Below are 17,394 nucleotides of genomic sequence, written 5' to 3'. Positions count from 1 at the left end.
TAAAATCTTGCTAAAAAACTTGCCAAATAATTGAAGTTAAAAATGTGCAAACTTTTTTTATTATACAGCATCGGGTTCTATCGACGATACCATACCATGATTGATTCCTTTCTCTGATGGAAATCAATTTGCTACAATATGAGGCTAACCGCAGTCCTGTTTCAAATTAATTCCCAAATCTGAATCATTGTGGACGCCCAAAAATAGTCTTAGTTAATGAATGGTCTACGCAGAATAAAAAATCTTTCTAGAGAAATTTTTTCCCAGAACTGTAGCAAAATTATTTTCAATCAAAGACTTCTTTTGAAAAATCTGGCATTCTTCATTCTTTACCCAATAAATTCATAATGACAGCCAATTATTTTTTTCTTGAATAAATAAAAAACCAGGATTTTTGCTTAAAATTCTACATTTAATTTATTTTATAAAGGATCTGCAAAAATAAATCCCAATTAAGCGATTCTTTTATAACATTTATTAATAATTCTTTTCAGCTTTGATATCTTTTGAAAAAAAAATAACTCTCATGTTTATAATAATACCTAATTTTTTTTTAAATACATTTCAAACAAAATAACGAGTACAGATTGCAATAAGAATATAGATAAATGCTAACTGATCTAAAAGTGAAAAATTTGAGTAAACCGCCTGTAAAGAGATTGTACCAATATCATAAAATTCATAAATCAAAGGAATCAAATTAGAAACCAATACTGTTGTAACGAATATTAAGGTTATGCTCTTATTCATATCCATATTCGAGTTTCTTTGTTGGTTGACTTGTTTGATTGGATTGCTTTGCTTCATTGTCTGCATTATTCCTCTACGAGATGAGCCACTTGTATTATTGATCCCTTTTGAACTGAATTGAGAATAAATAAATAACAAGTTTGAAAAAAAATGCTACAGAAATTACCTATACTTGGCAGTATACTCTACCAAAAAGCTAGGATATACCTGTTGAGGAATAAACTATAATTAATTAGTGTACATAGAAACCAAATGCTTTCGAACATTGGTTTTTTTTTTATCTTTTGCAAGTTTTCATACCTGATCGTCATTGTAAATTATGTACTCGGGACGCAACAGAAAACCAGTATCTGGTATGGCTTTGACTGAATGATATCCTTCAGGAAGAGATTTCACAGTCCTATTCGTCTCATACATTCTTCCGAGAGCGACTTTGCAAATCAAAATTCGTCTAATGCAAATCTCGCAATGCAATTCGTCGTGTTTTTCACATTTCTTGAAGGCACCGAAAGCGTAGTTGTTGCTTTTGGATGAATGTTCCGCAAAATAGACGCCTGCATAACAAAACTTTATTTCAGAAAATATACATAGAAAAAAATTTCTCGCACCGTCTCCGAACATTCCCGATTTTTTGGCGAATCCTCTGTCAAATCCTTCAGTAGCGATTTTCTTTGCGTGGGGTGAGCCGTGAAAGAGGCGCATTTCTGTGACCCACGCACCCCCTAGTTCTTGGCTGATTTCCTTCCTCCTCTCTTTATACCGATTCCAAGTGTACTTGTTCTTAATTCTGTATACCTAAAATTATTTAAAATTTAAAGTCAAATTAAGTTTTACTGTTGTTTGCAATTCTTCCTTACATTTTCAATATCAAAACTCTCAACCTTGTCGTGGTTTATTGTACTTTGAACTTTCTCCTTTGCAAATATGTAACCGCCTCTCTCTGGCGATAATTCTTCTAGTTCGATTCCATCGAACCATCTTCCGGGAGGCATATTTCTATTAAAAAGGTGCATATTACAGTCATATTAGTTTTGTAATTCACTATATGTGTATTTTAATTTTATAATTAGTTACTTTATGTAAGTTTGACCAACTTCAGATTAATGGAATGAAAATATTATTTTATGATATAGTTGAAATATTCTTATTACATATATATTTTTCAATTTATTTATTATAAAAGTATAGAAAGCGATCACCAAGATTATCAAATAAATAATGAGGTAGCCGGCCGAGTTCAAAATTGTTAGTCGAAGGTGTAGCGCAATATCTTAATTTATACCCGTGGAAATAAAAAGCTAATACGCTGAATGCAGACTTTAAAAGTCCTTCCTTTCAATGGGCATGACTGTATGATTGTAAATTTTTACTGGAAATTGTTCATTTCATCATTTAAAAAAAGAGCAGTAATTTTTAGGAGAATTAAATTAAATAACGACACAATAATGATGTACCAAACATTTTCAAACAAAAAATTTGCACGTAATTGTAATGACCGATGCGCGGCCTATCAGAATACATACAAAAATTATGATAGGAAATTCCGACAGGAAAGTTTAATTCTGATGATCGCTGTTCCAGGCTTCAGACGAAAATTAACAAGTCTGATATTTTAAAAACTTTTTAGTAATATAACATGCAGATAATAATTACATTTGTGTGTGATAAAAATAATATTAAAATAATAATAATAATTGAATAACTTGCTTGAGATAATGGTGAGTAATACAAGTAACGTTACCGCTTTTTTTGTACTCTGCTGTTGATCATGCACTTTGCCGTTTGCCAACTATCTTTCTTCGGTGAGTTCGGTGGAGCTCTTACATGCTCTTTGTACTAGACCTAACAGAAAGTCTTAATTGTTTAAATAAGCGCAATCGCACGCAATTTTCATCCTACGAGACTTGACCACTCTGATATTAAATTTTTATATTACGTATATTCACACAAAAATTTATTCTGCCGGGAACTTTTCCAAAATTTCCCGTCTCGTTCCCGATTTAATACTCATTATCTCTTTCTGTTTCAAACAATTACCAAATCTGAATCTTCTCTTTGTGGAAGGCACCAAACTGTAGTCTTGGTGAATGAATGATCCGCAGAATAAAAACTCTTTCTTGCGAAATTTATCAATGAGCTATCATAGTCACCCACCAATTTAATATGCAATATAAAAAAATTAAAAATCCATATGATAATATAATTTTGGAGTTTTAAAATTTATATTCACTATTCCTTAATTTAAAAATTTAGTCCGTTTGTGGCATTCTTGAATATTTTTAAAATATGGCGAAATTTTAACATTTAATTTGTTTACAATATATTTGAAATCATTTGAAATAATTTTTGAATTAATGTCAAAAGCTTTAAAGTATATTGCACGTGTGAATGAAATGATTGCTTGGTGCTTGGTAATACGCAAATTATATTTCAATTAAAAGTAAAGAATAAAAATAAAATAATTTTTATTTAAAATAGTATTACAAAAGCAATCAACCCTCCACTCGCCTGTAAATTGTTTTGAATGAAAACAAAACAACGCTCAATATGTAAAAGTTCTGCCAAAAAATCGCGGTCTTCCAAATAACAATTCAGCTTTTTCATTTAATTCACGCACAAATACTGCATATCAAGCCTCTACCCTCAGCGTCACGGGCAGACCATTGTACAAATTTGAAACGCTTAATGTAAGATTTTGCTGAGACAGCGACAATTTTTGATTTGGCACACGTCACTTGCTGGTCACTGATTATTTTGCACCTCATGCGATTTGCTGGTGCTAACTTCGCATGTGAATATCCCCCATTTATTTTGCCATAAACCGCAACTCATTGTTTCCAGGTCGATTCAGGGTTAGATCTTTTAATACTCAAGCAATAACACATGCTTGATCCGTTGACTTCTTATACTTGGCAGTGTACTCTACCAAATAGCTGGGATACACCTGTTAAAAAAAGCGTGCATTAATTACACCAAGCTTTTTGCTGGTGCATTTTCGTTTTTCAGCGATATCTTTATAATATTTCCATACCTGATCGTCATTATAAATTATGTACTCGGGACGCAACAGAAATCCAGTATCTGGTATGGCTTTGACGGAATGATATCCTTCAGGAAGATATTTCACAGTCCTATTCGTCTCATACATTCTTCCGAGAGCGACTTTGCAAATCAAAATTCGTCTAATGCAAATCTCGCAATGCAATTCGTCGTGTTTTTCACATTTCTTGAAGGCACCGAAAGCGTAGTTGTTGCTTTTGGATGAATGTTCCGCAAAATAGACGCCTGCATAACAAAACTTTATTTTAGAAAATATACGTAGAAAAAAATTTCTCGCACCGTCTCCGAACATTCCCGATTTTTTGGCGAATCCTCTGTCAAATCCTTCATTAGCGATTGTCTTTGCGTGGGGTGAGCCGTGAAAGAGGCGCATTTCTTTGACCCACGCACCCCCTAGTTCTTGACTCATTTTCTCCCTCCTCTCTCTATATCGATTCCAAGTGTACTTGTTCTTAATTCTGTATACCTAAAATTATTTAAAATTTTAATTCAAATTAAGTTTTACTTTTGTTTGCAATTGTTCCTTACACTTTCGATATCAAAACTCTCAACCTCGTCGTGGTTTATTGTACTTTGAACTTTCTCCTTTGCAAATTGATAACCATCTCTTTCTGGCGATAATTCTTCTAGCTCGATTCCATCGGACCATCTTCCGGGAGGCATATTTCTTTTTATAAAGTTATGATAGTTGATATATCAATTACATTTCTTATTAATTAGGACTTTGGAAACGGCAGGACCTGAAATTAATTATAAAAACGGTTATTATCGTTACTTACAGTTAGACATAAGAAAACAACTACAAAAGAAATCAAGTTAAAAATCAAAACCTTTTTTGTTAAAATCTATTGAAAACATACAAATAATAATGAATAAATACCTTAGAAAGGCGAAAAAATTTTAAGGCAGTGGTTGCTGGTTCACAATTGTAGATTTGTGCTGGGGAATGCTAAAAGATTTGTATTTATCCGTATAAAAAGTCTATTTGATAAAAACACTGATTTTATAAAAGTCATTGTTGCTTGTTGAAATCAAAAAGTCTAATCTTCGCTTGGGCTGTATTTAAATTGTAAATTTCGCTTACTGAATTGTAGCCTTGCAGTTTACTATCAGTACCAAAAAAGTCTTGCTCAAAGACGATTGTCATTAGTCATCATATAACAAAAAATGTTAAAATTTATTAACCATCTCCAACTTATTTGAATCACTCCTTTGTTCTTAAGCAAGCCATGCTTTAGTTCTAAAATTTATTTTTCTCATATAAATTTCGATCAATGAAATAATTACTGTATTGTTTCTAAACTAAAATATTTTTTTTAATTTCTAGGGTTATTGTGATGATTTCATCAAATCATTAAAGGTTCATAATTGACTCGCAAAAACAAAAAATTCTCACAGTTGTTGTATTTATTGAATATATTACAATTATTATACGGCTTTGGCTTTGGCACAGCTTCCTTTAATCACAAAATAATGCAGCCTTTCGTGTTTTGGCGATTCTGTTGAGGTTTATTCACTGAAAAATATAAGTTCTGTGTTACAAAACAATTTTTTTTTTACAAGTTTTCTGTATTTGATTTTTTTGTTATATTTTTTTGGTTTATACGGTAAAAATACATATTTTTATTGTTAGTTAAAATGCAGTTTTGAACCTTAATTACACTAATATAAGCAACTTTATCAAAGCGGTGTCGCACTTACTCATTCTCTTCAACCTCAAAAATTGTCTAAAAAAGGGATCGATTTGCGGATTAGGCCTCGGCACAACTTGAGCTGTGTAGGTGGTTGTATACTCAATCAGGAATCTCGGATAAACCTGTGAAAAATCGGATAAAGTTTCATAATGAGTCAAAACGATGTTTCTATTCAAAAATTAATTTTCACACCAAATTTACATACTTGATCATCGTTGTAAATGATGTATTCTACGTGATTCAAAAATCCTCTTTGCGGAAGCGCCTTGACCGAGTGATAGCCGCGTGGACACGATTTCACAGTGGAGGTAGTTTCAAAGACTTTCCCCAAAGCTACTTTGCAAAGCGTGCAAAGTTCGCATTGACGATTTGTGTGGTCTTTGCACGGAGAGAAATTTCCATAGGCGTAGTTGTTGCTCTTTGACGAGTTTTCAGCGAAGTAGACACCTTATCAAGTTTTAATTTTGTATCAGGCATGTTTTTTTTTATTAAGATGCAGATTGTTTAAAAGTACCTTTGCCAAACATTCCCGAGTCCTTTGCGTATCCACGATCAAAACCGTCTGTAGCAATTTCTTGAGCGTGGGGAGATCCGTGAAAAAGGCGCTTTTCCTCAACCCACGATCCTTCCATTTCATTCTTAATCACTTCTCTTCTATTTACGTATCTTGGCCAATTCTTATTATTTGCAATCCTGAAAATCTGCTCTTGAAAATTTAATTTATATTTTTTTTATACATCAATCCAAAAACTGCCTCTATTGAAATTTTCGCATAAAATAGTCATCTAGCCGCTTTTAATACCTTCTTTATGTTGTAGTGCGCCACATCACGGTGACAAATAGTCTTTTGCATTTTGTCTACTACATATTTAAAACACCTTCTTTCTTCCGCAAGCTCCTCAAGTTTGATGCCATCATACAAATTTCCTTGGCCTCTTAGCATTTTGAACTCTGCAAAAGATTAAATATTTTCACACTAATTTTTAGTAAAAAAATATCCACTACTTTGCAAATGCAAATCAATAATGGCATTAATATTATTTGTAAACAATTTTTTACTATTTTTTAGTCATGAGCGCTATTTTGGTTTTAGTTGTAAAATTTCAGAACGTAACTCACAATCAGTGTGTTGGGGAAAAACCATACCAGCTTCTTGTCTTACAATTTTTCTTCGGTGCTATGTGCGTCGGTTCAGAGCTAAAGGACATTCAAACTCTGTATCGGAGATAAACGCAGGTTGTCTTAGACTGCGAGAGATTTTGTTGTGACGAGCTTGGAATTGAGCCAGTGGATGCAACGTGTAAGACTTTTAAGTCTTTCACTTTTGCAAAATTAAATTTTCTTTAAATGGCTATAAGAAAAAGGGGAAAAATATGGATTTTTCTAATTATTTTAAATAATATTAATGCACCTATTTCAGCTAACTGTGGCTTAAATCATATATTATTTTACGAAAACATAATAATTATTTTATGTAATTTTTTAAATTTAGAATTAAGCGTGAAGCCTAAATAATTAATTAAATTAGGACCTTCCATGAATTGATAAGTCTAATGTAAAAGTATAATACTGGTTCTTTTTTTCTGCACGTAAAGAAAATTTTCTTATCAGTCTTTCGGAGAAAAATGTTATCCGTTATAACGTCATCCTATATGTTTTGGTAATTTCACTTTTAATGTATGACTTGAGTAGAATAAACAACAATAATAATAATTAATAATTAATTTTGTAGTCAAGGAATTCAATTTTGAGATTGCTTTTTCATAAATTAAAAAAACTTTTTAATATTGCTTTTTTGACACATTTTTTCATAGAATAATAAAATATTCTTGATTTTTTGATTTTATTTATATTTAGCAACAATCATTCCAAATTTTGAATCAGTTTGTAGTTTTTTATTAGTTGAAGGTTGTTGAATGCCATACACATTTTCATATTATTCGTTTGAATGAATAAAAGTAAACAATAGTTCAATTTTCAGTTGCTTTTCTTTATTGAGAATTTTATAAACAAAAATAGCCAACAAACTGGATGCATTTTCAAATGTAAGATGCAATTATTACCTCCGTAAAAATTTGGGATGAAAATTCAAATTTAACAGTTCAAAACATTTTTTCAATGATTGTTTGTTACTTTGCAGCAATCACAATGTATAAAATACAGTAGAAAAATAGTAATGCAGCCAATATATGTTTAAAAAAGTAAAAATATGACTCTATAATTATTACATAGAAGCACTGCTTGTATTAAGCAGATTGTTATAAGCACTAAATAACATCAATTTAATCTACGCTTCACAAAATTATCTTTTTGATTCATAGAATAGCTAATTTGACATTTTTGAAAATATTTTAGCATCGTCATTTTAATTTAAAAATATTTTTGCTCACATCAAAGAGCAGCCATCTTTATAGTTTGCTGTGTACTCAATCAAGTAGCTGGGATACACCTGTGAATAAAATTAAAAGAATTCAACTGACATAGAATGAATTTTAGTCCTCACCTGATCGTCATTATAAATCACATATTCGGGGAAAGCGAGGCGCATGCCGGCGTTGCCCCGAACTGAATGATAACCCTTGGGAAGCGAGCTTGTCGTTGAAAATGTTGTTTCATACAGTTTTCCAATTGCCACCTTGCAAATTAGCATTTTTCGCACGCACGAGCTGCAATTGCCGGTGCTGTGTCGGGGACAAGGCTGTAGGCAGCCAAACGAGTAGTTATTGCTCTTGGACGAATGTTCCGCAAAGTAGACTCCTGAAAACAAAATAGCGAGAATTTTTTTAATTTATTTGCAGCATTTTTAGAAAACCTACCAGCACCAAACATTCCAGACGACTTTGCAAATCCGCGGTCAAATCCTTCGTTGGCAATGGTCTCTGCATTTGGCGACCCGTGAAAAAGTCTTCGTTCCGTAACCCTTTGCCCTCCCATATCTCTGCAGATTTGCGCCCTGCGCTTTACGTATCTCGGCCATGTATATTTATTGTTGATTCGAAACACCTTAGTAAAAAATTAAGTATTTGTAATTCATTATTGGTCAAAGTTAATTATATTCTTGTCAAATTAAGTAAAAAATATAGAATTTGAAAAAATATTAATTTCTGTTAATTAAATACCCAAAATTATCAAATTATTTTTTAAATTTAGCCTTTAATATTAATTGTTTATCAGAAAGAAATAAAAACATTGAGTCATTGTTGATTGTTAATTTACCTTCCTAATATCATAATTCAGCACGTCACCGTGGCCAATAGTTTTGTGCATTTTGGTATGAACATATTGGAAGTCCTTGTGGCTGCGTTGAAGCTCCTCAAGCTCTATTCCGTCATACCATCGTCTTGCCATTCTAAAAGAACAATTAATTTGATATCATTTTGCTTATTAAATCAGCAGATTAGATACCGCCGGTTTTTTCACTTCAGTGTAAGACTTTTCCAACATTTTATCATATGAAGTAAATTAGTAAATCAGTTAAAATATTATGACAATATGCAAGCAAATTTTTTTTAAATTTATAATACTGAGAAATTTTTAACATCTAGACAAATAAAAAGTTTGTTAAAAAGCAAAATTTTTGAATATCTTAGAAAAGAGTTATGCAGTCCTTACGTGATATGTTAACGGCAGTGAAGAAATTACGATTCGCCTCTTTTGCTCTCGCAGAACACTTTCGTTCAAGAGAGCCGGCCGGCCGCACTTATCTGCTGGTGTGGGATTGTAAGTCTCACAAGAAAAAGTCTATGGCCAAAATATTGGTATAGCATCATTGGTATAAATTTAGACTTTTTGATAACGACAAATTAAAAATGATTTAATTTTTACTCTTGTACAGTGAAAAAAAGTAATAAACAATCTTAATTAATTCACCTAAATAGTATAATAAATACAATTTGGGTATAAATCAATAATGTTGGGTAAATCGCCCTAATTGCGTTAACAGAATACTTATTTGAATTTTATATGAGAATTAAAAATCTTCATGCAAAATACGCGGTTGTGGATGAAAATTACGATATTTCATTCTAGTAATTACATTTTTTTAAGAAATTTCTGGTATGGTAAAAAGATTTGTTTTTATTTAAAGAATTTAACAAAAATTGAAGAAATTTATGCTATGAAAAGTTTATGGGAAAACTAAACACTCGGGGGCATTCACTAGAGATTCCCCCCCCCCCCCCCCCCCCCGGGAGGATAGTGGCGGGACAAATTTTAGCTCGGGTTAAAAAATTTAGCTCTTTTGAGCGGGAGAAATTTTTAGTCCATCCCAGCGTTTTTCTCATCTAGCAAATCAGCTATTTCAAACAAAAATCCGTTCATATGTTGGGTAATAAATTAAATCATTGTCGCTTAGCTGCTGGTATCACTTTTTCACCCAATAACAATTTGATTCAGATTTCAGCAGTAATATTTTAACTCAGACACACTAAAATAATTTTTGTTCCAACATGCAGAATTAAAATTAATGAAATGCTTTAAGAAATGTTGATTTCATATAATTTCTTTATTGTCATCTTTATCTGCACATGGAATCGATTGCGGCTGTAAAGTTTAGCCTTCGCTTTTAAAATAACATAATTTTAGTGAGAATTGCGTACCAAAATATATTGGTTTACTTACAATGGTATTAAATTTTAAAATTGGTAATATTGGGAGGAGGCACTTAGCAACTTGGGAGTGAATAGCATAATTATAAATGCTGCTCAAAAGTTTAGTCAGGTGCTTTCCTGTTTCAGCCAATTTAAGCAATTTTCCATGAGCAATTTGATTTGATTTAACATATTTCTTTATGAGGAAAAATATTTTACATAATAATAGTGATTTAATTATTTTGTATAAATCAATAACAAATGCACAAAGACACAGTGGAGATAATTGACATTATAGTATTCATTAATATTGTTTCATAAAAATTGTACACAAGTTTATTTTTTCTCATTAAAATTAACTATTTCCATTTTAAGATCAATTATGCAGCAGGAGGAAATTACTGAGTAAATTAGGAATTCACTTGAAAGCATTTTATTTTACTTTCCCCCCTCTGCTTTCAGAAAAAGGAACAAGACTCAGATCAGAGTCACCATACATCTTTCAATTATGCTTTCAAAAGAAACTAACTGATCTGCAAAATTGCAGTTGTTTTGATTTTAAACTCCTCTTATGTTTCTAAATTTGGGCATTGCTTCTAGTAATGTAAGCCACTAAATCTTTCTTTCTCTCTCTCAAGACAAGGAAGACAAAGATTCCTTAATAGTAGTAGTACTCATCCTCATCAGAGGAAGACGAATCGTAGACAGGCTGAGAACGGTAGCTGCTTTGGTAAGATGGTCCCCGAGAGCTTCCCGAGGAGGAGGACTGAGAATAGTTGTATCTTGGAACAGGAACTGGGCGCCCAAATGGCGGAGGAGGAGAGACGTATCGGCCTTGTCTCTTCAGTTTTATTCTGTACTCGACAAGGTACAAAGGCAGAACCTGAAGAATAAATTTATTTATTTAGTTGAAGAAAAAAAACAAAAATTGATGAAAATATTAAGCAATTATTTTTGCATCCAGTTGAAATACTTGAAATTTGAAATATAACTATCAAAAAATTAGGAAAATAGTTTGCGTAATTGAGTTTTTGGAAAAAAATGATTACCATTGAAAAAAAATTTATTTGAAAATAAAACGATCAAAATCCCAATTTAAATTTCAAATGGTATTATTTAATTAATTTTTAACATCAATAAATTTAAAAATTTCTATGCATTACTTTACTGCATTTAAAAGAAATATTCTTTTCAATTTCAATAATAATATTTTTTTTAGCTAAATAAAATAAGCCATGCTGCTTTACTTGGTGTTTGCTGAAGAAGACAAACTCTGGGTGCACAAGGAAGCGCGCAATGTCCCCATTGGAGTGTGGGTCAGCTTCGACACTGTGGTGTCCAGGAGGGACGGGCTCTTTGGGGTAGGAAGGCTTGAACTTGCGGCCCATCGAGCACTTGCAGATGAGCATCCTGCGCACGCAGACGTCACAGGCGATGTCGTTGTGCCGAGGACAGCCCTGGTTGGCGCCCCAAGAGTACTGGTTTGCTTTGGACGACTTGTCCGTGAAGTAGACGCCCTTGCCAAACATGTTCTCTTCACTCGAGTGGGCGACGTTGAAGCCGTCTTCAATGATGTCCCAAGCCTTCGGTGTGCCATGGAAGAGGACATTGATCTCTTGGAACATTCCAAGCTTCCTCTTCATCCGCTTGATGCGGTCCCAGAACTTGCTGGAGCGCATTGGATCGTCAATTTTGAAGACCTATTCGGACAAATTATTAGTTACAACTTTAAAAAATTTTAAAGATGAATTTTTTAAATTTCTGATCATCAAAATTAAAACAAATTTAATAATTTTAAAACAAAATAGATCAATAAATTTTTATACCCAAACAGAAATATTCAAAATGAAGCATAAATTTTCAGTTTAATCTTTTACAAACTTATGAATCTTAGTAAAAAAAAACTTGCATTGATCAAGCTGTAGGAGTTCAGAGGGATGTTATTGTTGTGCTGGACAATGCTGTTGTGCATCAGGTCGTTGACATAGTCCGAGTCAGGGTGGTCCAAGTTCAATTTCCTGGCAGTCATATTTTCCGAAATTTTCTGCCCACTGAAAACCACAAGGAATTTCAATAAAAATTTCTAATCAAAGAACAATTTAAGTCTCAAACCAAATAAAACTTCAGTAAAATTATTCCTGCGTATGAGCGTCCACCACGTTTTTTGGTATAAATCCCAAATTTTATCTTGCAAAAAAGTTAAGCGGCTGCGTTGCCAAGAAAAAGCCACGTCACTTTAAGCTTTAACCTTTGCAGTGTAATTAAAAGATCAAACAAATTATTATATTGCTCACTTGGCGAAAAAAAAACAACGTGCGACAACTTGTTGCCACAAAAAGAACCATGCTGAAAATGTCAACAAAAACTAATCAACCTCACACCGCTCACACGTGCTATCACAAAAGGTGTCAAGACAAAGACAATTGCTCACCTGCACAATCAAAATCAGCTCCCCTTCGACCTGTTCGGCCCTTTTTTGAGCGCAAATCCAAAAAGCCCAAACCCACGCCAAACTCCAACCCCTTTTGCTCTTGGGTAGGGATTGTAGAACCATGGGATACGAAGAAAGGCGGAGCCCCCCCATACCCGCAATGTTAAACTGGTACAATGTAATCAAATGGGAGCTGGTACCTAAGCCCCGCCCTTATTCGTATCCCAGAGCTCTACTATCCCTACTCTTGGGTGTTGGGATTTTTTTTACCACACACCCACAACTTTTGTTTTTGTTACTCCTCGGCTCACGTAGATGTCACTGATAGCGAAGTGTAGAGGGAGGTAAAGGGTTTTGGTTTAGCATAGAAGCGCGCGACAATTACATACATACATCGTGACAATTTTTTTATTTGAGTTTCCTTTTTGATTACAAAAATTTTCCACGATTTATTTTTGCTTCGTTTACGCTTATAACTGATACATGAACAAAAAATCAGAAAAATTTATAAAAATCAAACTTTTGATGATCCATGTAAAATAAAATATAATGCATTCATGTTATTCGCATTTTTATAAATTTTTTCTATCCGCTCTCTCTATCTCAAGATATATCGTAAAATGGTGTATTTTTTTTTATAAATAAGTATTTCATTTGTAATTTTTAATGTTTTTATTGTTTATTGTAATATCTATTTTATAATTTACACATAATAAATAATTATTTGTATAAATTTATAGATTTATACAGGGTCAAGTATTGCATGCAAATGCACTCATCTCTGAAGACACCAACGACGAATCTGACTCCAACCTGGAATACTTAAGTTGTTTCAATAAAAAATAGTCTTAAATAATTAAGAGTATACACATTTTTTTTTTATCATTAATGTCATTATCACCATCTAATTTTTTCATAAGTGAAAATCTTGCTTCTAAATCCAGTAAATCCCACCTTTCAACTGCTGTTTTTCCCCTAATTTAAAAATAAAATTTATTAAGATTAAAAATTATACAAAAATATAGGGCTCTCTTGAGAGTTTTTAATCGACGATCACTTTTCTCGCGGCGCGTAAATCTCATGGATCATGGTATTGGGCAGCCCTGTATTCAACAAGCACTTTTGGAAGCGCCTGAAAAGTTCATTTCATTTTTTATAAATATACTGAGAAATAGAATTTAATGTGAAAAAACGAACCTGGTCGCCGTTGAGGACAACATACTCGGCATATTTCAGTCCGGCAGCCTGAGCGGGCTCGGCAACAATGCTGTGGTGGCCGAGAGGAACCTCGGTCAGAGGCTGGTGCGTGGCGTGGTACCTTCGTCCCATAAGACACGAGCAGACCAGCAGATACCTCGGACAGGTGGTGCAGTTGCGGTCATCGTGCGGAGGACAGCCTGTGTTAGCGCCCCACGAATATTGGTTTGCTTTCGAGCCCAGAGGTCCGTAAATTAAACTCCTGTTTCCAATTAAAAACGAAATTGTGATTTTTTAAAGGTATATTACTTTACCTTGGCCAAACATATTCTTCTCTTTCGAATACTCCTCATTGAAACCGGACAAAGATATTTCAAGTGCGAATGGTGAACCATGCAACAGTTCGACCTCCTCGCACTTTTCGCCCGTCTCCATTTGGATGCGCTCTCTTGCCCTATTATACCTTTTGAAGAGAAGCGGATTTTCGATTCGAATCATCTGCAATTATATAAATTAAAAAATTGAAATAAAAAAGAAATAAAAAAATAGCAAATTGATAAGCATTCTATTTTTTTTTTATATACTTCTGTTATTTTAACTGATTGTGAGTGAAAGGAAAAAAGAGAAACTGCGGCGGCAAAAGAAAAACGTAATTATTTCATTATTTAAATTGTTTAGAATTGTGGTGTGCTGGATGATCAAAAATCAATTGAGTTTGTAAGTTTTGGATTTTGTCGTTGGATGGCAGCCTTGAATTTAGTATAATTTTTCAATGCCATGAGTTATATTCAATACAATTTGGCGTTATTTGCTGACTTTTTGCTAATTTATAATGTTAAATTTTTTGTTTTTCTCTTCCGAATTGGATAATAATTATAATAATTGAAAAAAAACTTAATTCTGTAATATGATAATTTATCATCAATAAAAAAACATAGTCATCAAATTCATTTTATGCTTTTGTTGGTGAAATTAAAAGTTGAACTTACCTTAATTTTGTCAAAAGCCGAGAGTCGCACAAATTTGTGCTTCATGATGGTGAGATTTAAAAGTCGAGAAATCCGAATGTATTCGGCATCATTTTCACTCAATTTGGTAAAATGCATTTTTTTTTAAACTTGTGTGGCGCACGCTTTGCTATCCCTCACTTGCTAGCATCAGAAAAGTCTTTGAGTGAACAACAGGCAAACTCGATGCTGAATGAAACAAGATCGTCCCAACATAAGCTTTCGTTTGCGCCTCAAATCATGTTCTTTACCAGTTTCAAACTTTTCCAACCATAACGCCTGCACTCTGCGTAATTTGTTCTAATTTGGACCCCTACTGTATTGATTATACTTTTACTTTTCAAGACTGAAATTTTATTTAATTTTCACTTTGAAATATAGGAAAGAGCTAATTACTTCAATTCCTCGGGAATTCCCCAATTACTCTTTTTAAGTACGGCTAAGAAGTCGAGAATTTCATGCTGGAAATACATGAATGGGAATAACACATCAAAATAATGACAATTAAATAGTATCGGAACGTCCTCAAAGGAAAATAAAGTTTTTTTTAATTTGTTTAATAATTGTTTTTTATATTTTATTATATTTCTTTTTAACGACGGTCTTAATATTGAATAATCAATTTTAGGCAAATTATTTTAACATCAAAGTTGATTTGTACTGAACATAATAATATTAGGACATTCTTTCACAAGTATTTTAATTAACGAACGCACAAAAAAAATTATTTTTCAAGAATGTGCAATTGTGCAACACAGTGGTGTTAGTATCTATGATAAAAGTCTTTGAGAGCTGTCAATTGTCAATTTATATGAGTAATAAAATTGATGAAATCTCATTTCAGGGCTGGACGTCCTGCTTCTTAAGGCACAATGGTGTACTCAATCAGATACAACGGCAGGGCCTACAAAAATAAGTCAACTTTTTGATTTTTTTTTTCAAATACAAAATAAATTTTGATTTTAACCTGGTCTCCGTTCAAGACAGCATATTCAGGGTATCTCAGGGTTGGGACGACGCCAGGCTCGGCAACGACGCTGTGATAGCCTTTGGGGATCGTGAGCACTGGCTCCTTAGGTCTGTAGATGTTGCCCATGAAGCAGCGACAGACGAGCAGGTGACGGACGCACTTGGTGCAAGAACGCTTTCTGTGAGCTGGACAACCGTTGTTGTTGCCCCAGGCATACTGATTGCTCTTGGACGAGTAGCTCGCAAAGTAAATTCCTGAAATATACAAATAAAAAATTAATTACATAATTATCAACAAAAAACAATCAATTTTTTATGAATATTTTTAAGCAACATAATTGAGAATTAAGCAAAAAATAAAAAAATATTAAAAATATTAAAATAAGCTGATTCAAAGGAATAAAGTCATTTCTTTAATTGGTGCCCGCTTTAAAAGTTGGACATATCAATATAAAAAAAACATGAGCAAAGTAGCAGCTTGTCAGATACAAATCTTGTGCTGAAGCTAATAAGAGTACCTCATGCAATTGCAATACACGGGCCAAATATCAAGAACAGATAAGAAATATTTCACTCCTGGAAATTCAGAGATTGGTATCTTTAAGAACTTTGTTTTAATTTAATTCTCAAATATTATTCATTTTAAAGTTAAAGAAAAATCGGTTCTTATACAGGTTTTTGCGAAATGTTATACATTGTACCGAAAGAAAGTCTGTTTACGAAATACGTGCCCTTTCCGAACATGTTGCTCGCAGCAGATAACTGAACACTAAAGCCTTCGTTGACAATCTGCAAAGCGTTTGGGCTTCCATGGTACAGATCCATCTCTTCAGCCTCCTCGCTGTTCATCTCTATGAGAATCAATTCCTTCAGGTCTGCGTGCCTCTTTTGCAAATCTTCGTTTATAACCAGACTGATCTGTGAAAACAAAAGGCAATATAAATTTTTTGTTTCAGAATAATTATTATAATTTTATGCTGATTTTTGAAATTTTTCCAAGAATAAAACAATCATTTAATTTATGTAAAAAAAGAATATTTTCTATAAAATTATTAGCACAATAATCAAAAATCCATGTTGACACGATGTAAAATTATTGTCAAAATGATTAATTTCCCCCAATTTTCGTTTAGAATCATCATTAAGTTTCCATAAATTAATAATTATTTTCAAAGTGCGGATTTCAATATTGTTTTCTGTGAAAAAATGACCTTGTTGATTGTGTAGTCACTGAGAGGAATGCCATTTTTGTGGGGTTTGATGGTGGCCCTTAATTTTCCGGCGACGTCCGCGTACATCTGGTCGTCCTCCTCCAGCTGCATCAACTCGGCCATCGCTGCTTTCCTGCTTTTCCTCCGACCTTTGCATTCAGTAAGCGTGTTTTTCCTCGCGACTTTCTTTCTGGCTTTCGGTGTTTTACCAGAAATGCACAAGAGACTTGACAGCGGGGCGCACACGAGTGACATGCTATGCTGAATTATTTTCTGTTCTCGTTTTTCGTTCTGCGCTCGTCTGCTGCCGGCGAGACGAGAATGCAAAAGTTTGAGTCAAGTTTCGGTTTTCACGCGCATGCCTTTTGCCTTTTCCTTCCTTTTTCGCTGATAAAATGCAAACAATTTCTAGCGCATAATGCGCGAAGTTTACAATTTTCGCATAGCTCTGATCTATCTGAATGACAATTAAGGTCATTACTTTTA

At 33.3% G+C, this 17,394-nt stretch overlaps 6 protein-coding genes across 10 annotated transcripts in view; all 6 read right to left on the bottom strand.

The window, feature by feature from the left end:
• Positions 1-564: 564 nt before the first annotated feature.
• LOC132193669 (poly [ADP-ribose] polymerase tankyrase-like) lies at positions 565-2,548 on the bottom strand. The gene is made up of 6 exons (XM_059614490.1): positions 2,492-2,548; positions 1,608-1,746; positions 1,359-1,545; positions 1,051-1,304; positions 917-957; positions 565-862 (listed from the first exon to the last, which is right to left on the bottom strand). The coding sequence occupies exons 1-6, from the start codon at positions 2,518-2,520 to the stop codon at positions 565-567; spliced, it is 948 nt and encodes a 315-aa protein (XP_059470473.1). The 5' UTR covers positions 2,521-2,548.
• A 650-nt stretch (positions 2,549-3,198) lies between these two features.
• Positions 3,199-4,831, bottom strand: LOC132193466 (poly [ADP-ribose] polymerase tankyrase-2-like). The gene is made up of 5 exons (XM_059614168.1): positions 4,691-4,831; positions 4,339-4,550; positions 4,090-4,276; positions 3,782-4,035; positions 3,199-3,694 (listed from the first exon to the last, which is right to left on the bottom strand). The coding sequence occupies exons 2-5, from the start codon at positions 4,471-4,473 to the stop codon at positions 3,620-3,622; spliced, it is 651 nt and encodes a 216-aa protein (XP_059470151.1). The 5' UTR covers positions 4,474-4,550; positions 4,691-4,831; the 3' UTR covers positions 3,199-3,619.
• A 368-nt stretch (positions 4,832-5,199) lies between these two features.
• LOC132193530 (poly [ADP-ribose] polymerase tankyrase-like) lies at positions 5,200-6,760 on the bottom strand. 4 transcript variants are annotated; one of them, XR_009441466.1, is made up of 6 exons: positions 6,624-6,760; positions 6,307-6,455; positions 6,019-6,205; positions 5,697-5,951; positions 5,512-5,626; positions 5,200-5,326 (listed from the first exon to the last, which is right to left on the bottom strand). XR_009441466.1 is itself a non-coding variant. In XM_059614258.1 (6 exons), exons 3-6 carry the CDS (start codon positions 6,134-6,136, stop codon positions 5,274-5,276), a joined length of 528 nt encoding a protein of 175 aa, XP_059470241.1. In that variant the 5' UTR covers positions 6,137-6,210; positions 6,307-6,455; positions 6,624-6,760; the 3' UTR covers positions 5,200-5,273. The 4 variants fall into 4 exon arrangements, 3 of the variants coding, with proteins under 3 accessions (XP_059470241.1, XP_059470240.1, XP_059470242.1); XM_059614258.1 differs by having other exon boundaries at positions 5,710-5,951; positions 6,019-6,210; XM_059614257.1 differs by having other exon boundaries at positions 5,710-5,951.
• Positions 6,761-7,482: 722 nt separating this feature from the next.
• LOC132193474 (poly [ADP-ribose] polymerase tankyrase-2-like) lies at positions 7,483-9,248 on the bottom strand. The gene is made up of 5 exons (XM_059614178.1): positions 9,117-9,248; positions 8,721-8,853; positions 8,321-8,507; positions 8,008-8,261; positions 7,483-7,953 (listed from the first exon to the last, which is right to left on the bottom strand). Exons 2-5 carry the CDS (start codon positions 8,850-8,852, stop codon positions 7,891-7,893), a joined length of 636 nt encoding a protein of 211 aa, XP_059470161.1. The 5' UTR covers position 8,853; positions 9,117-9,248; the 3' UTR covers positions 7,483-7,890.
• A 746-nt stretch (positions 9,249-9,994) lies between these two features.
• The window catches only part of LOC132193642 (poly [ADP-ribose] polymerase tankyrase-1-like), a 161,079-nt gene continuing 153,679 nt past the window's right edge, over positions 9,995-17,394 (bottom strand). Inside the window, exons 2-5 of one of the 2 annotated variants that reach the window (XM_059614429.1) lie at positions 12,525-12,615; positions 12,003-12,144; positions 11,341-11,793; positions 9,995-10,976 (exon numbers count right to left, since the gene is read on the bottom strand). In XM_059614429.1, the coding sequence (XP_059470412.1) occupies positions 10,752-10,976; positions 11,341-11,793; positions 12,003-12,122 (798 nt within the window). In that variant the 5' untranslated portion in view covers positions 12,123-12,144; positions 12,525-12,615 and the 3' untranslated portion in view covers positions 9,995-10,751. Of the gene's footprint in view, positions 10,977-11,340; positions 11,794-12,002; positions 12,145-12,205; positions 12,434-12,524; positions 12,616-17,394 lie in introns of those variants that run through there. The other variant, XM_059614430.1, reaches the window with a different exon arrangement.
• LOC132193463 (poly [ADP-ribose] polymerase tankyrase-like) lies at positions 15,295-17,216 on the bottom strand. Its single transcript, XM_059614164.1, has 4 exons — positions 16,909-17,216; positions 16,429-16,615; positions 15,696-15,952; positions 15,295-15,632 (listed from the first exon to the last, which is right to left on the bottom strand). Exons 1-4 carry the CDS (start codon positions 17,161-17,163, stop codon positions 15,591-15,593), a joined length of 741 nt encoding a protein of 246 aa, XP_059470147.1. The 5' UTR covers positions 17,164-17,216; the 3' UTR covers positions 15,295-15,590.

This window comes from Neocloeon triangulifer, unplaced genomic scaffold (genome assembly GCF_031216515.1).
Source record: "Neocloeon triangulifer isolate White Clay Creek 2 clone unplaced genomic scaffold, ASM3121651v1 ptg000004l, whole genome shotgun sequence".
In the NCBI taxonomy this organism is placed as follows: domain Eukaryota; kingdom Metazoa; phylum Arthropoda; class Insecta; order Ephemeroptera; family Baetidae; genus Neocloeon; species Neocloeon triangulifer.
This window is presented reverse-complemented; position numbering and strand designations above follow the sequence as displayed.

Coding starts and splice junctions, on each gene's coding strand:
- LOC132193474 (XM_059614178.1), bottom strand. CDS start 8,852: ATGGCAAGACGATGGTATGACGGAATAGAGCTTGAGGAGCTTCAACGC. Junction 8,508..8,720: donor TGAATTATGATATTAGGAAG/GTAAATTAACAA, acceptor TTTTTTACTAAG/GTGTTTCGAATCAACAATAA. Junction 8,262..8,320: donor GTCTGGAATGTTTGGTGCTG/GTAGGTTTTCTA, acceptor TTTTGTTTTCAG/GAGTCTACTTTGCGGAACAT.
- LOC132193530 (XM_059614257.1), bottom strand. CDS start 6,447: ATGCTAAGAGGCCAAGGAAATTTGTATGATGGCATCAAACTTGAGGAG. Junction 5,952..6,018: donor CTCGGGAATGTTTGGCAAAG/GTACTTTTAAAC, acceptor AAACTTGATAAG/GTGTCTACTTCGCTGAAAAC. Junction 5,627..5,709: donor TCATTTACAACGATGATCAA/GTATGTAAATTT, acceptor GATTTTTCACAG/GTTTATCCGAGATTCCTGAT.
- LOC132193463 (XM_059614164.1), bottom strand. CDS start 17,163: ATGTCACTCGTGTGCGCCCCGCTGTCAAGTCTCTTGTGCATTTCTGGT. Junction 15,953..16,428: donor GAGCAACATGTTCGGAAAGG/GCACGTATTTCG, acceptor TGTATATTTCAG/GAATTTACTTTGCGAGCTAC. Junction 15,633..15,695: donor CTGTCTTGAACGGAGACCAG/GTTAAAATCAAA, acceptor TTATTTTTGTAG/GCCCTGCCGTTGTATCTGAT.
- LOC132193669 (XM_059614490.1), bottom strand. CDS start 2,520: ATGATCAACAGCAGAGTACAAAAAAAGCG. Junction 1,546..1,607: donor AGAGTTTTGATATTGAAAAT/GTAAGGAAGAAT, acceptor AAATAATTTTAG/GTATACAGAATTAAGAACAA. Junction 863..916: donor GAGTATACTGCCAAGTATAG/GTAATTTCTGTA, acceptor TTCTCAATTCAG/TTCAAAAGGGATCAATAATA.
- LOC132193466 (XM_059614168.1), bottom strand. CDS start 4,473: ATGCCTCCCGGAAGATGGTCCGATGGAATCGAGCTAGAAGAATTATCG. Junction 4,277..4,338: donor AGAGTTTTGATATCGAAAGT/GTAAGGAACAAT, acceptor AAATAATTTTAG/GTATACAGAATTAAGAACAA. Junction 3,695..3,781: donor TAATTTATAATGACGATCAG/GTATGGAAATAT, acceptor TTTTTTTAACAG/GTGTATCCCAGCTATTTGGT.